General features: G+C 51.0%; 1 protein-coding gene across 1 annotated transcript in view; it reads right to left on the bottom strand.

Moving 5' to 3' along the window:
- The window catches only part of STAB1 (stabilin 1), a 1160316-nt gene that overhangs the window by 894654 nt on the left and 251385 nt on the right, over window positions 1-14277 (bottom strand). The window contains exon 9 of the mRNA XM_069643183.1: window positions 7671-7801. Within this exon, the coding sequence (XP_069499284.1) occupies window positions 7671-7801 (131 nt within the window). The remainder of the gene's footprint in view (window positions 1-7670; window positions 7802-14277) is intronic.

A 14277-nucleotide genomic window follows, 5' to 3' on the forward strand; every position in this document is an offset into this window, starting at 1 on the left:
ACACAGCTCCATGGCAGCAGCTTGCTTTCACCCACACAGCTCCATGGCAGCAGCATGTTTTCACCCACACAGCTCCATGGCTGCAGCTTGCATCGCCCACACAGCTCCATGGCTGCAGCTTGCTTCCACCCACACAGCTCCATAGCTGCAGCTTGCTTTCACCCACAGAGCTCCATTGCTGCAGCTTGCTTTCGCCCACACAGCCCCATGGCTGCAGCTTGCTTTCGCCCACACAGCTCCATGGCTGCAGCTTGCATGCTCCCACACAGCTCCACGGCTGCAGCTTGCATGCGCCCACACAGCTCCATGGCTGCAGCTTGCTTTCACCCACACAACTCCTCGGCTGTCACTTGCTTTCGCCCACAGAGCTCCACGACTGCCGCTTGCTTTTGCCCACAGAGCTCCACGGCTGCTGTTTGCTTTCGCCCACACATCTCCACGGCTGCAACTTGCTTTTGCCCACAGAGCTCCACGGCAGCAGCTTGCTTTCGCCAACAGAGCTCCACGGCTGCAGCTTGCTTTCGGCAACAGAGCTCCACAGCTGCAGCTTGCTTTTGCCCACAGAGCTCCACAGCTGCAGCTTGCTTTCGCCAACAGAGCTCCACGGCTGCAGCTTGCTTTCGCCCACAGAGCTCCACAGCTGCAGCTTGCTTTTGCCCACAGAGCTCCACAGCTGCAGCTTGCTTTCGCCCACACAGCCCCACGGCTGCAGCTTTCTTTCACCCACACAGATCCATGGCTGCAGCCTGCTTTCACCCACACAGCTCCATGGCTGCAGCTTGCTATCACCCACACAGCTCCATGGCTGCAGCTTGCTTTCGCTCATAGAGCTCCATGGCTGCAGCTTGCTTTCACCCACAGTGCTCCATGGCTGCTGCTTGCTTTCACCCACAAAGATCTCCAGGGCTGCAGCTTTATTTCACCCACAGATCTCCAGGGCTGCAGCTTGCATTCGCCCACATAGCTCCAGAGCTGCAGCTTGCTTTCACCCGCAGAGCTCCATGGCTGCAGCTTGCTTCCACCCACACAGCTCTATGGCTGCAGCTTGCTTCCACCCACACAGCTCCATAGCTGCAGCTTGCTTTCACCCACGGAGCTCCATGGCTGTAGCTTGCTTTCACCCACACAGCTCCATGGCTGCAGCTTGCTTTCGCCCACACAGCTCCAGGGCTGCAGCTTGCTTTCACCCACAGTGCTCCACGGCTGCAGCTTGCTTTCGCCCACAGTGCTCCATGGCTGCAGCTTGCTTTCACCCACACAGCTCCATGGCAGCAGCTTGCTTTCACCCGCACAGCTCCAGGGCTGCAGCTTGCTTTCACCCGCAGAGCTCCATGGCTGAAGCTTGCTTTCACCCACACAGCTCCATGGCAGCAGCTTGCTTTCACCCACACAGCTCCATGGCAGCTGCGTGCTTTCACCCACACAGCTCCATGGCTGCAGCTTGCATTCGCCCACACAGCTCCATGGCTGCAGCTTGCTTCCACCCACACAGCTCCATAGCTGCAGCTTGCTTTCACCCACACAGCTCCATGGCTGCAGCTTGCTTCCGCCCACACAGCTCCATGGCTGCAGCTTGCCTCCACCCACACAGCTCCATAGCTGCAGCTGGCTTTCACCCACAGAGCTCCATGGCTGCAGCTTGCTTTCGCCCACACAGCTCCACGGCTGCAGCTTTTTTTCACCCACACAGCTCCATGGCTGCAGCTTGCATTCGCCCACACAGCTCCATGGCTGCAGCTTGCATTCGCCCACACAACTCCATTGATTCATCTTGCTTTTACCCACAGAGCTCCATGGCTGCAGCTTGCTTGGACCCACACAGCTCCATGGCTGTAGCTTGCATTCGCCTACACAGCTCCATGGCTTCAGCTTGCTTCCACCCACAGAGCTCCATGGCTGCAGCTTGCTTTCACCCACACAGCTCCATGGCTGCAGCTTGCTTTCGCCCACACAGCTCCAGGGCTGCAGCTTGCTTTCACCCACAGAGCTCCATGGCTGCAGCTTTCTTTCGCCCACACAGCTCCACGGCTGCAGCTTGCTTTCACCCACACAGCACACGGCTGCAGCTTGCTTTCGCCCACACAGCACCATGGCTGCAGCTTGCATTCGTCCACACCGCTCCACCACACAGCTCCATGGCAGCAGCTTGCTTTTATCCACAGAGCTCCATGGCTGCAGCTTACTATCACCCACACAGCTTCATGGCTGCAGCTTGCTTTTACCCACACAGCTCGATGGCTGCAGCTTGCTTTCACCCACACAGCTCCTGGCTGCAGCTTGCTTTCACCCACACAGCTCCTGGCTGCAGCTTGTGCAGTGGCTCCAGCACAGCTCCATGGCTGCAGCTTGCTTTCACTTATACAGCTCCATGGCTGCAGCTTGCTATCACCCACACAGCTCCATGGCTGCAGCTTGCTTTCACCCACACAGCTCCATGGCTGCAGCTTCTTTCACCCACACAGCTCCTGGCTGCAGCTTGCTTTCACCCACACAGCTCCATGGCTGCAGCTTGCTTTCACCCACACAGCTCCTGGCTGCAGCTTACTTTCACCCACACAGCTCCAGGGCTGCAGCTTGCTTTCATCCACACAGATCCATGGCTGCAGCTTGCTTACACACACACAGCTCCATGGCTGCAGCGTGGTATCATCCACATAGCTCCATGGCTGCCGCTTGCTTTCACCCACACAGCTCCATGGCTGTAGCTTGCATTCGCCCACACAGCTCCACGACTGCAGCTTGCTTTCACCCACACAGCTCCTGGCTGCAGCTTGTGCAGTGGCTCCAGCACAGCAGTGCCATAGGTGGGAGTTCTAATACTATTACTGCCTGTTCTGACGCCATCTTCTCATTTGCACGAGGTGTAATTGCCAACATATATGTCTTTAATAAAAAGGTAACCGGTAATTAGGTGTCAGCAATGACCAACATATATCTGATTTAAAGTTCAAATATCTTTGTACTTATCTAAAGAAAATCACCATTATAAATAGAAATTTCTTTTTTTTATCCAACTTCCAAAAATAGGGGCTTTTTAAGAGATGTGCGGTTAATTGGGGCAGCGTGAATTGGCATGGGGCAATACGGCTTGAGGTAAACATACGTGAGCCAGGTCAACCCCCCCCAAATCCCCCTGGATTACCGGGAAAACTCATGAGGAACTGAACACAGGGCCCCTCGCCTTTCCCTAGCAGTCGGATCAGTGGCAGTGTTCCACTTTGCCACGGAGCCCAGAAACTTATGAACCTAGTTGGGGAGCAACAGAGAGCAGTACAGGTTGTAGAGCAAAACATTGGTTGCGAGAAGTTATCAAGTAAACATTAGTAATAATGATCACAGTACAATATACGGATTCAGGTGTGCACGAGATAGCCGGGACCTGGCTTACACCAAGGTGTTGCGGGAAGAGCCAGGTCTACAGTTCTTTCCTAAACCGAGGGAGGCACAGAACATTCTGGGTTGGCGCCGAGATGGCGTTCCAGAGGACAAGAGCAAAGCAGCAGATGGGGTCTTGCCCCTTTACACCCACCTCCTCCTGTGCCCACTTTTAAGCACTCCTCTGGGAGTAGAACCCTAGCACTCAACTCACATGTGATGCAGCCTTAAGCAGCGACACAGAACACAACTCCTGTGCAGAACTCTCACTCGGGCACAAGAGAATGAGACACAGAACCAGGAGCCTCACCTGTTCACACCCTGAGCTCACACAAAGGTTTACCAGTGCCAGCCTCGCCGCTTGGCAGGTGTGGCCCTTGTGTCTGATCACTGCGCAAGACAACATCTATGCTTCCTGAACTGGTCCCTCCCGAAGAGCTCGAGTTCTCTGACCCATATAGGCTTTTCACGAGATTTGATTGAAGGAGTTGTTTACTTTGAACGAACACATCCACATACAAAATCTGATGTACTTATTCTATGGACTGCTTTGCTCTGTTGTACTTTGCACTCCTATTTTGGATAATCCAAACATGCTCCTTTATAGGACCTCCAGCTTGACAGGTGCAAAGTATTTCAAATCTAAGGCTAGTGAAAGACATCTATGAAGTGATAGTGCAATGTGAACATCTGCAATCAGTCATAATAACCAATAATGATACTCGACATTGTGTAAATCTTTGTAACTAAGGAAATATAGATTTTACTAATAAAGGAGAAAGGAGGGCAGCAACAAGGATTCAAATGGGTGTGTTCACACTCACCTGTATAGATATGTTGTTCCTAAGAGTTACAGCAACTTCCAGTGAAAGTTGTGAGTGGGAGGACATTACACACGGTCCAACAATTCTCTCCTCTCCATTATCCAGGAAGCCAGATGGCTTCAAAGAGCCTTGCAAGAGAACCCTTGCCCGGCCAGTGTGACAGCTCGCAACAAGTACAAGATGGCAATACACAATGGCAAAGCAACCCAATTCCTTCAGGTCCAGACCGCCACAATCTTTATGTCACTCTCCAAACCACCATACACACCCTCATCCACGTCAGTATGCAGTTCCTCCATGAACTCTAAACCACACAACATCAGACAACCACTACGCACTCCATTCTCACTCACACCCCCTACTCCCAAACCGTCCAACGCATGGGAGTCATTACACCTCATCGATTGACAAACACTCATCACTCTCACAGCCAAAACCAAACCAGCGTTCTTCCCGAATGATGCCGGCCCACTTCAAGCTGCATCGCCACCTTGGCTCCCCACTGGCCCAATATTATCACCCTCTATCTCTCACAGGATACTATCCTCTCCACACTCAAAAAAAGACAAATAACCCCTCTCCGTAAGAACACATCACTCCCATCATTGCTGTCAAGCCCAACCTTCCTTTAGTGTCCGGACACATTGTGTCACCTCTGTTTCACCTTCTGAACTTCTGAACATTGTAAGATGCTCAGAGACCCTCTGGGTAGGACCAGCGCTGGATGAAAATCCAAACAGAGTAAGATAAAATGAAACTTCTTACTTTAAACTCCTCTTCTTCTTGTGTGAATTGTATTAGAATAATCTGCATTGCAATTTCAGTCTCTTAAAATGATAATCTGACAAACACTTGTCATATTCGATTCAGCATTCCCTGACTCAGAGTTGCTTCTTTGATGAAATTAGGATATTATTTTTTATAATTATTAAGTGCTTTTGGTTAGCAATAACTTTTACACTATATACAAAACATAAACAAAGGAAATACAATAATACAATCTTAAGAGTCATAAAAGTAAAACAGATCATAAAAGAAAGAAGAACGCCCCTTCACAATTTCTTTCAATAATCCATGATTGAAATGCGTTACTTATCTTTTTCCCTTAAAAGACGAAAAGCTGTAGGCTTTGACGCTTTGGACCAAGATAAGTCCCTTTGAACCTTCACCAGGCACTCACTAAATGTCGATCCCCTGCTCCCGCCTCTAAATCTAATCCATTGAACGCTGTCTCCATACGAAGAAAACAGCTCTTGTGATTATTATGGACCTGGCACCGAAGATCGAGTTCTAAACATTGATCCGTGGAGCCGTAAGCAAATTGGCTGTACGCCCTGATGTAGGCCAAGCTAAGCTCAGCGCATTGTGTTAGGATGTGCCGTCATGTTTCCATCTGCTTAGCACATAATCTACAACGGCTTCCCGGCCATGGCAAGCCTACCCATGCCCCTGTGTTCTCCTTGGATGAAACTAGGATATTATTATCCTTGTGCATTTCCTGGAATGGGGTTAGCATGCCGCAACCAGTGTAGATATAAGATATCCATTTGATGGTCTATGAGACTTGCTCTCCCAAGGTCAGTCTGGGGACACTCAGCAGGTCGTTCCTCTAAACTCGGGTCCGAAAAGATCCTGGACCTAATTCGATTGTATACTCCCCGTACTTGACCCTCAATTCTTCATGAATGTAGTAAGTTCTGGGACAAGAATAAAGTATTAGAAATAATTGTCTTGTGTTTGCTTAAAGTGCAAGCGGTCATACCGAAGATGCCTGCCCCATAAGCATTGACAGAGAGTGTGGTGGCCTTACATATAGTCTGCATTGCCTGCATGCGACAGGTGCCCCGTTCACGCGCAACACATGTTGTTGCCCCATCCAATGGGCGGATTGTATTTATCTGCACATAAACATGTTTGGACCATTATCATTAATGTGTGATTTTGACTCCTAAATTGGTGCAAAGGGACAATCTGCCCTCTTTTTACTTCCTTCGCAAATATTGGTGTCAGTTGTGTAGGTCTTGGCCCCAAGTGCATTACAAGAGATTTAATAGTGTTAATGTTTAAATCACGTGCCTTCAGGCAAGTAATACACCGTAATAATGGACCAATTCAGTGCAGTTGGTGGTTGGGCCATTAGAGCTGCACTATCTGCAGCATAGGGACCAGAACAGAAATGATTCGCACCCCAAAATGTGAGGGCTCTGAGTCACCTGTTCCAACATTTTCCCTAAAGTAATTAGAGGTACATTGTGTAGAAGGGGTAACACTATGCACCCCTGTCTCACTATACAAGTGGAGAGGAAATAAGTGAGCTCGACTGGGGCCGAAATCTACTGTAATTGACCGGCCTTGGCAATATCTGAATGAACCCTGACAGGATTTCCATTTAGGTCCTCTTTAGTTGGGCACCCAGGCTCCCGTGCCAACTGTTATCACCCGGCTGCCCAGTACAGCGTTGCAGGAGTGTCTGGCACATGGACAGCTCTTCAAGCAGGAAGCAGTGGAGCAGAAGCGGGCTCTGGGCAAGTAGACTGGCTGCCTATCTCTCTTCAGACACTCACGGTTCTATGGTGCAGATGGGGACCCGCAGCGTCGCCATCCCAGAGCAAAGGTGGTGTAAGCTGGGTGGCACTGAGATGCAGCTCTGGAGGTTTCACGCTCTGTAGAGGGATCCAGGTAATTGGGGAAGAGGTCACTGAAATGCCCCTGACCACCAATTACAGGGAATGTTTCATTTAACCTGGTATTTTTCCATCAATTCACTGTTCCTCCTACTCAGACATGACACAAGCGGGTTCATGGCGGGACCAGAATGGCCTCTATAACTTTGCATCAAAATGAGTCCATGTGGTGCTCAGGGCAGTGTTCCACAGGCAGCACTGGGAATGGTCCATGGGCTGCTTGGCAAGGTGGATTACTATCACCAGTGACTGGGAGATGCTCATTCACTGGGTCTCCAGAGCCTCAAGGGAGGCCTTCAGGGGATCAATGGACAGGATTTGATGGACAGCAAGAGGGATAACTGTACTAGACCAAGCACATGCGTCTGCTATCAACAGGCCGTGGGTGCCTTGTGAAAGTGCTGAATCCTAGAGGCAGCTGTGACTGAATCGAAACCCTATCAATATACGTTGGATCGTAGAGGCAGAAGTGAGTCAATCAAATCCTATCAATACATGTTGGATCGTAGAGGCAGCTGTGACTCAATCAAACCCTCTCAATACACGTTGGGCGAAGGAATGGCTAGAACACATGTCTGGAGAGTAGCCAAACTGGTCCATGATTGCTGCGCAGGAGTTAATGGCCTGCAGTCTTAGACCGGATTACCTGAGCGACCGTGTGATCGTTCTCAGCCCAGTTCACTGAGGGTAGTGTAAAGAACTCCTCCCCACCCCCCACACAGACATTGGTAAATAGCACTGCTACTACACCACATCCTACACCCTCTGCCTCAACGCAACCACTTACAGAAAGGTCTGGTCTGGTCCTGATTCACATGTGGCACTCTTCCCACAGGTGGACGGCGTGCACCGCGAGGTGGGAGTGCATCCAGCCGAAATATTGGTGGTCCTCATTCCAGGTTCACAAACACACAAAGACTGCAATAAGAACAGAACAGCGGTCAGATGGGGGGCAAAGAAAGAGCTTCTTTCTATATCCAGCCAGATAACTGATGACACATTGGATCACAAATATGGAAGCTCCCAACTTTAAAAAGCCACATCTGAAAACTCACTCATGCAATGTATCCCTAGGTTTCTTTAACCACTTTTGATTGTTTGCCTGAGGCATATGCATTTAAAGTTAAACAGGACCAACTAATCAGGAGGAAAAACTTTGAGATCTGTTTTCAAAAGGCCAACTTTTCACTGAACAGGACTTTTTTGTTATTTGAATCAACATATAAAGATCACCAGTTGTAACTAATCGGTCTGGAAATTGGAACATATTAAATCACTGGGTCTGATTCAAGCCCCCCAGTAGTCCACGCTGGGACGTAATTCTGATATCTTTTTGTGCACAAAACAATAGCAGAGCACCAGGCCGGTGAGTTAGATGGACATTGTCAACATTTCTCTGACAATATGTGTTAAAGCTTTGTGCGCCCTCTGCGATGAAGAAAAATCTAAACCAAAGGAATCAGCAGACCCCAGTCACAAGTGCATGCCTGAGGGCTCCGAGAAGTGTCTGTGTGATCCATAGATCCTGAGACAGGTCAAGCAGCGTGCACAAGCAAGATGGAAAGATTGAGGCATCAATAATAACTCACGATCTCACTGATCCCTCAATGACTATTTCCAGACCTCCTATTGCACTTCCGCAGTCCAATACTCGGTCGCAAACGAACAATTCTCTGTGTGAAAGGAAGACCCTCCAACTGATGAGTGTGTGCATGTACATCGGGTCTGGCGAAATTGCATTGATGATGTGTTGAAAGGTCAGCTTTTTGAGGAGGCCTTTTAGGCAGTGGAGGCCTGAGAGGAAGGTCTAAGGACTAGGAGTGTGGCCCTGGAGTTCGATGTAGAGTGAGCTGAGGAATAGACTATGCAGCGTGCAGCAGAGTGAAGCAGCGAGCGGTGAGCATTAATGGCGGTAACATTTTGAGCGGGGTGGTCAGAGTTCTATTCATGCCATGGCGGAACCATGCTGGGGCGGTTACTGTTTGGCCTTGCTTTGGGGCATCTGTGCAGTTGGCTTGTATCTCCTAGCGTGGCGGCTGATGGGGGGGTTTTGTTGCCCGGGTTTGGTTTTCATGTCATGGCAGAGAGCAAAGACACTGTGCCGAAAGAGCTTGGACACTTTCCAGAATGGATACTGTGCAGTGAGTGGAACCTTCTGTGGCACAAATGAGGCTTTGGGATTTGTGAATTTGGAGCACATTGACTAGTATTCTAGACTCCTTGTTTCCCCTGTGCTGGCCTGTTTCGGGGGCAGCTTGGCTGCAATGAATCTTGGCATTTCCTGTTTACTTCGACTGCATGGTCATATAATTTCCTGGCACCCCTCCTCTGCCACATCATGTTTAGAGTTTGCCTCTACTCTTTCTGTTGTCAGCCCTTGGAGATGGGAGGTAAGACAGGCCTTTAAATCATGCAAACGCGTGTATTTGCTTGTTTTTATTACGGAATAGCTCTACTGGACTATGCATTTGCTCTTTATGGTATTTTTCTCTATGTTTTCTAACCTGTATCTACTGTGTTATCTTATCATTCACTATGAACCAATGTGTTTAACAAATTAGTTACCCCTGGTAATTTTCCCTCTACTGGGTGTTCCTCCCACGGATTCCACCTCTTTGATATACCGCTAACATTTTCTACAGCGTAGGGCGCTGTGCGGTGTCGAGTCGATGTCCCTCTGTGGCTTGCATAGCCATGCTCAGACGTGACGTTGACAATGCTATAAATAGCACGCACTGCGCCCGTTGCCTCAGTAGCATTCCCCCCTTTCTGCACAGCCGATTTGAGGATCAATAGCCAGTATGGGCATTGAAAAAGAGAGAGGGGTAGGATGGGAGGGGTGATGAGGATTCCGTGGGAGGTGCATCCAGTCGTAAGAACATTACCAGGGGTGAGTCACTTGCTCTTCTGATGGTTTGCGTCCTCTCACGGATTTCTCATCTTTGATAGACTCCATAGGAGTTTCTGTAAATGGAGGTGGATTTTGTACTACAGATTTAAACTGTCTAAAACAGCTTTCCCAAACCTAGTGTCCTGACCCAACAAGGTGTCTAGACAGTCATGCTTTGAAAAGGTGTGAATCGAAGACCAAGTTGCAGCATTACAAATGTCCTGCACCGGTACTTCTCTTTGCAGAGCTGAAGTGGTTGCCACTCCTCTGGAGTAATGCACCCCCACATTCTCAGGGACATCCTTTCTGGCCAAAGAGTAACATTCTGAAATACAAAGAATGATCCAGCGTGACAAGCTCTGTTTAGTCACGGCCTGTCCCAGTCTGTTTCCAGCGTAACCGATAAAGAGTTGATTGTCATGCCTGACATTTGCTGGAAATATAAAAACTTAGAGCCCTTTTTGGGTCAAGCCCCTGCAACCTCTCTTCCTCCTTGCAAGGATGAGGAGGTGAATAAAATGCTGGCAAATGCTGTTTTGTGTCACATGGAATTAGGACACCACTGCGGGAAGAAAGGAGGGTCGCACCCTCAATATCACCTTCTCCCTGGAAAATATTGCGAAAGGAGGTTTACATGATAAAGCTTGCAGCTCATTCACTCTGCAAACCAAAGCGATGGCTGCTAGAAAAATTGTCATGAAGGTCAATGACCTCAGAGGTTCGAATGGAGCTCCCATCAAAATGTTAGTACGAAATTCAGATCCCAAGCCAGGACTTTGAAAGGGACCGGTGCGAAAATATTTATCAATGTCTTGAGGAACTGAATGGCAATGGGTATTTTAAAATAAGAGCTTTGCTATGGCGTGCATTTAAAGATGGATACAGCTGCCAGATAACCCTTGGCAGTAGCCATCAGCAACCCTTCATGGGGTTCCATGTGATTTAAACAAATCAAATAACAGAGAATGAATTAATAACAAACCTATAACAATGGAACATATCGAATGTATTATTTTCTTACATTTTGGGGAGGTCCCACCCTGAATCCCCATTTACCTGTGTTTGAAAGAACACCCAGCCCCTCCTCACCTGTTATGGATTTATTCGTTATTTTGGATTCGTTTAAATCTCTGTATCCCCTTGATGGGCGAGGTGCCGCAAAAAAGAAAGCCCTACAGGTGCATCGCAAGTGGCTCAATATCTTTAGCTCTACACCAGCTGAAAAACATGTTCCAGCGGCAGCACGTTAGGGCTTTTGCTGCTGGTTTTCTGGCCAAAAGCTACACCTCCAAAATGTCTTCAGGGAGGTCCAAATCTTTGTACCTTAATCTCTCCGAAACCAAGCATGAAGGTTCTGAGTTCTGATTTCTGGGTGAAGAAGACAGCCTCCCTCTTGTGAGAGTAGATCTGCTCTCTGGAGAAGACGTAATGGAGGGCAGATGGGCATGTGTAGAGGTTTTGGGTGCTACTAACTCCTGGCCCAATCTGGAGCAATCAGGGTTATGGACTTCCCAAACTTCCTCAACCGCCTGATAACATGAGGAATGATGGGGACTTGTGGAAACGCATAGAGGAGTGTAAATTCCCAGTCCACCACAAATGCGTCTCGTAGACCTCCTTTCTGAGGAAATTCCCCAGAGCAGAACATGTCACATTTTCTGTTGACACTGGACGCAAACAGAGCCACTTGAGGCTGAGCCATTGATAACCTCCCTCGCAGCAGCCAGCAGCAGCCTTACAGAGCGCCAGACACCTGACTCAGGCCCACAAATGAAGGGGTGAAGCACTACACAGACTCCTGTGGAGCAAACAGCCAGCAGCAAACCTGAAAGAGCGCCAGACACCCGACTCAGGCCCACAACTGAAGGGGTGAAGGACTCCACACACTCCTGTGGAGCAAACATCCAGCAGCACACCTGACAGAGCGCCAGACACCCGACTCAGCCCCACAACTGAAGGGGTGAAGCACTCCACACACTCCTGTGGCGCAAACAGCCAGCAGCACACCTGAAAGAGCGCCAGACACCCGACTCAGGCCCACAACTGATGGGGTGAAGCACTCCACACACTCCTGTGGAGCAATCAGCCAGCAGCAAACCTGACAGAGCGCCAGACACCCGACTCAGGCCCACAACTGAAGGGGTGAAGCACTCCACACACTCCTGTGGAGCAATCAGCCAGCAGCAAACCTGACAGAGAGCCAGACACCCGGCTCAGGCCCACAACTGAAGGGGTGAAGCACTCCACACACTCCTGTGGAGCAAACAGCCAGCAGCACACCTGACAGAGCGCCAGACACCCGACTCAGGCCCACAACTGAAGGGGTGAAGCACTCCACACACTCCTGTGGAGCAAACAGCCAGCAGCACACCTGACAGAGCGCCAGACACCCGGCTCAGGCCCACAACTGAAGGGGTGAAGCACTCCACACACTCCTGTGGAGCAAACAGCCAGCAGCACACCTGACAGAGCTCCAGACACCCGGCTCAGGCCCACAACTGAAGGGGTGAAGCACTCCACACACTCCTGTGGAGCAATCATCCAGCAGCACACCTGACAGAGCGCCAGACACCCGGCTCAGGCCCACAACTGAAGGGGTGAAGCACTCCACACACTCCTGTGGAGCAAACAGATAGCAGCAAACCTGACAGAGCGCCAGACACCCGACTCAGGCCCACAACTGAAGGGGTGAAGCACTCCACACACTCCTGTGGAGCAAACAGCCAGCAGCAAACCTGACAGAGCGCCAGACACCCGACTCAGGCCCACAACGGAAGGGGTGAAGCACTACACACACTCCTGTGGAGCAAACAGCCAGCAGCAAACCTGAAAGAGCGCCAGACACCCGACTCAGGCCCACAACTGAAGGGGTGAAGCACTACACACACTCCTGTGGAGCAAACAGCCAGCAGCAAACCTGACAGAGAGCCAGACACCCGACTCAGGCCAACAACTGAAGGGGTGAAGCACTCCACACACTCCTGTGGAGCAAACAGCCAGCAGCAAACCTGACAGAGCGCCAGACACCCGACTCAGGCCCACAACTGAAGGGGTGAAGAACTCCACACACTCCTGTGGAGCAATCAGCCAGCAGCAAACCTGACAGAGCGCCAGACACCCGACTCAGGCCCACAACTGAAGGGGTGAAGAACTCCACACACTCCTGTGGAGCAATCAGCCAGCAGCAAACCTGACAGAGCGCCAGACACCCGACTCAGGCCCACAACTGAAGGGGTGAATCACTCCACACACTCCTGTGGAGCAATCAGGCAGCAGCAAACCTGACAGAGCGTCAGACACCCGGCTCAGGCCCCCAACTGAAGGGGTGAAGCACTCCACACACTCCTGTGGAGCAAACAGCCAGCAGCACACCTGACAGAGCGCCAGACACCCGGCTCAGGCCCACAACTGAAGGGGTGAAGCACTCCACACACTCCTGTGGAGCAAACAGCCAGCAGCACACCTGACAGAGCGCCAGACACCCGGCTCAGGCCCACAACTGAAGGGGTGAAGCACTCCACACACTCCTGTGGAGAAAACAGCCAGCAGCAAACCTGACAGAGCGCCAGACACCCGGCTCAGGCCCACAACTGAAGGGGTGAAGGACTCCACACACTCCTGTGGAGCAAACATCCAGCAGCACACCTGACAGAGCGCCAGACACCCGATTCAGGCCCACAACTGAAGGGGTGAAGCACTCCACACACTCCTGTGGCGCAAACAGCCAGCAGCACACCTGAAAGAGCGCCAGACACCCGACTCAGGCCCACAACTGATGGGGTGAAGCACTCCACACACTCCTGTGGAGCAAACAGCCAGCAGCACACCTGACAGAGCGCCAGACACCCGGCTCAGGCCCACAACTGAAGGGGTGAAGCACTCCACACACTCCTGCGGAGCAAACAGCCAGCAGCACACCTGACAGAGCGCCAGACACCCGACTCAGGCCCACAACTGAAGGGGTGAAGCACTCCACACACTCCTGCGGAGCAAACAGCCAGCAGCACACCTGACAGAGCGCCAGACACCCGGCTCAGGCCCACAACTGAAGGGGTGAAGCACTCCACACACTCCTGCGGAGAAAACAGCCAGCAGCAAACCTGACAGAGCGCCAGACACCCGGCTCAGGCCCACAACTGAAGAGGTGAAGGACTCCACACACTCCTGTGGAGCAAACATCCAGCAGCACACCTGACAGAGCGCCAGACACCCGACTCAGGCCCACAACTGAAGGGGTGAAGCACTCCACACACTCCTGTGGCGCAAACAGCCAGCAGCACACCTGAAAGAGCGCCAGACACCCGACTCAGGCCCACAACTGATGGGGTGAAGCACTCCACACACTCCTGTGGAGCAAACAGCCAGCAGCACACCTGACAGAGCGCCAGACACCCGGCTCAGGCCCACAACTGATGGGGTGAAACACTCCACACACTCCTGCGGAAGTGACACCCCTGCTAAGGGGGTCACGAGGCAGTGAGACTGAAATAACCACTCTAGTCTG

Source organism: Ambystoma mexicanum, chromosome 2p, assembly GCF_040938575.1.
Source record: "Ambystoma mexicanum isolate Mex_15411 chromosome 2p, UKY_AmexF1_1, whole genome shotgun sequence".
Classification (NCBI taxonomy): domain Eukaryota; kingdom Metazoa; phylum Chordata; class Amphibia; order Caudata; family Ambystomatidae; genus Ambystoma; species Ambystoma mexicanum.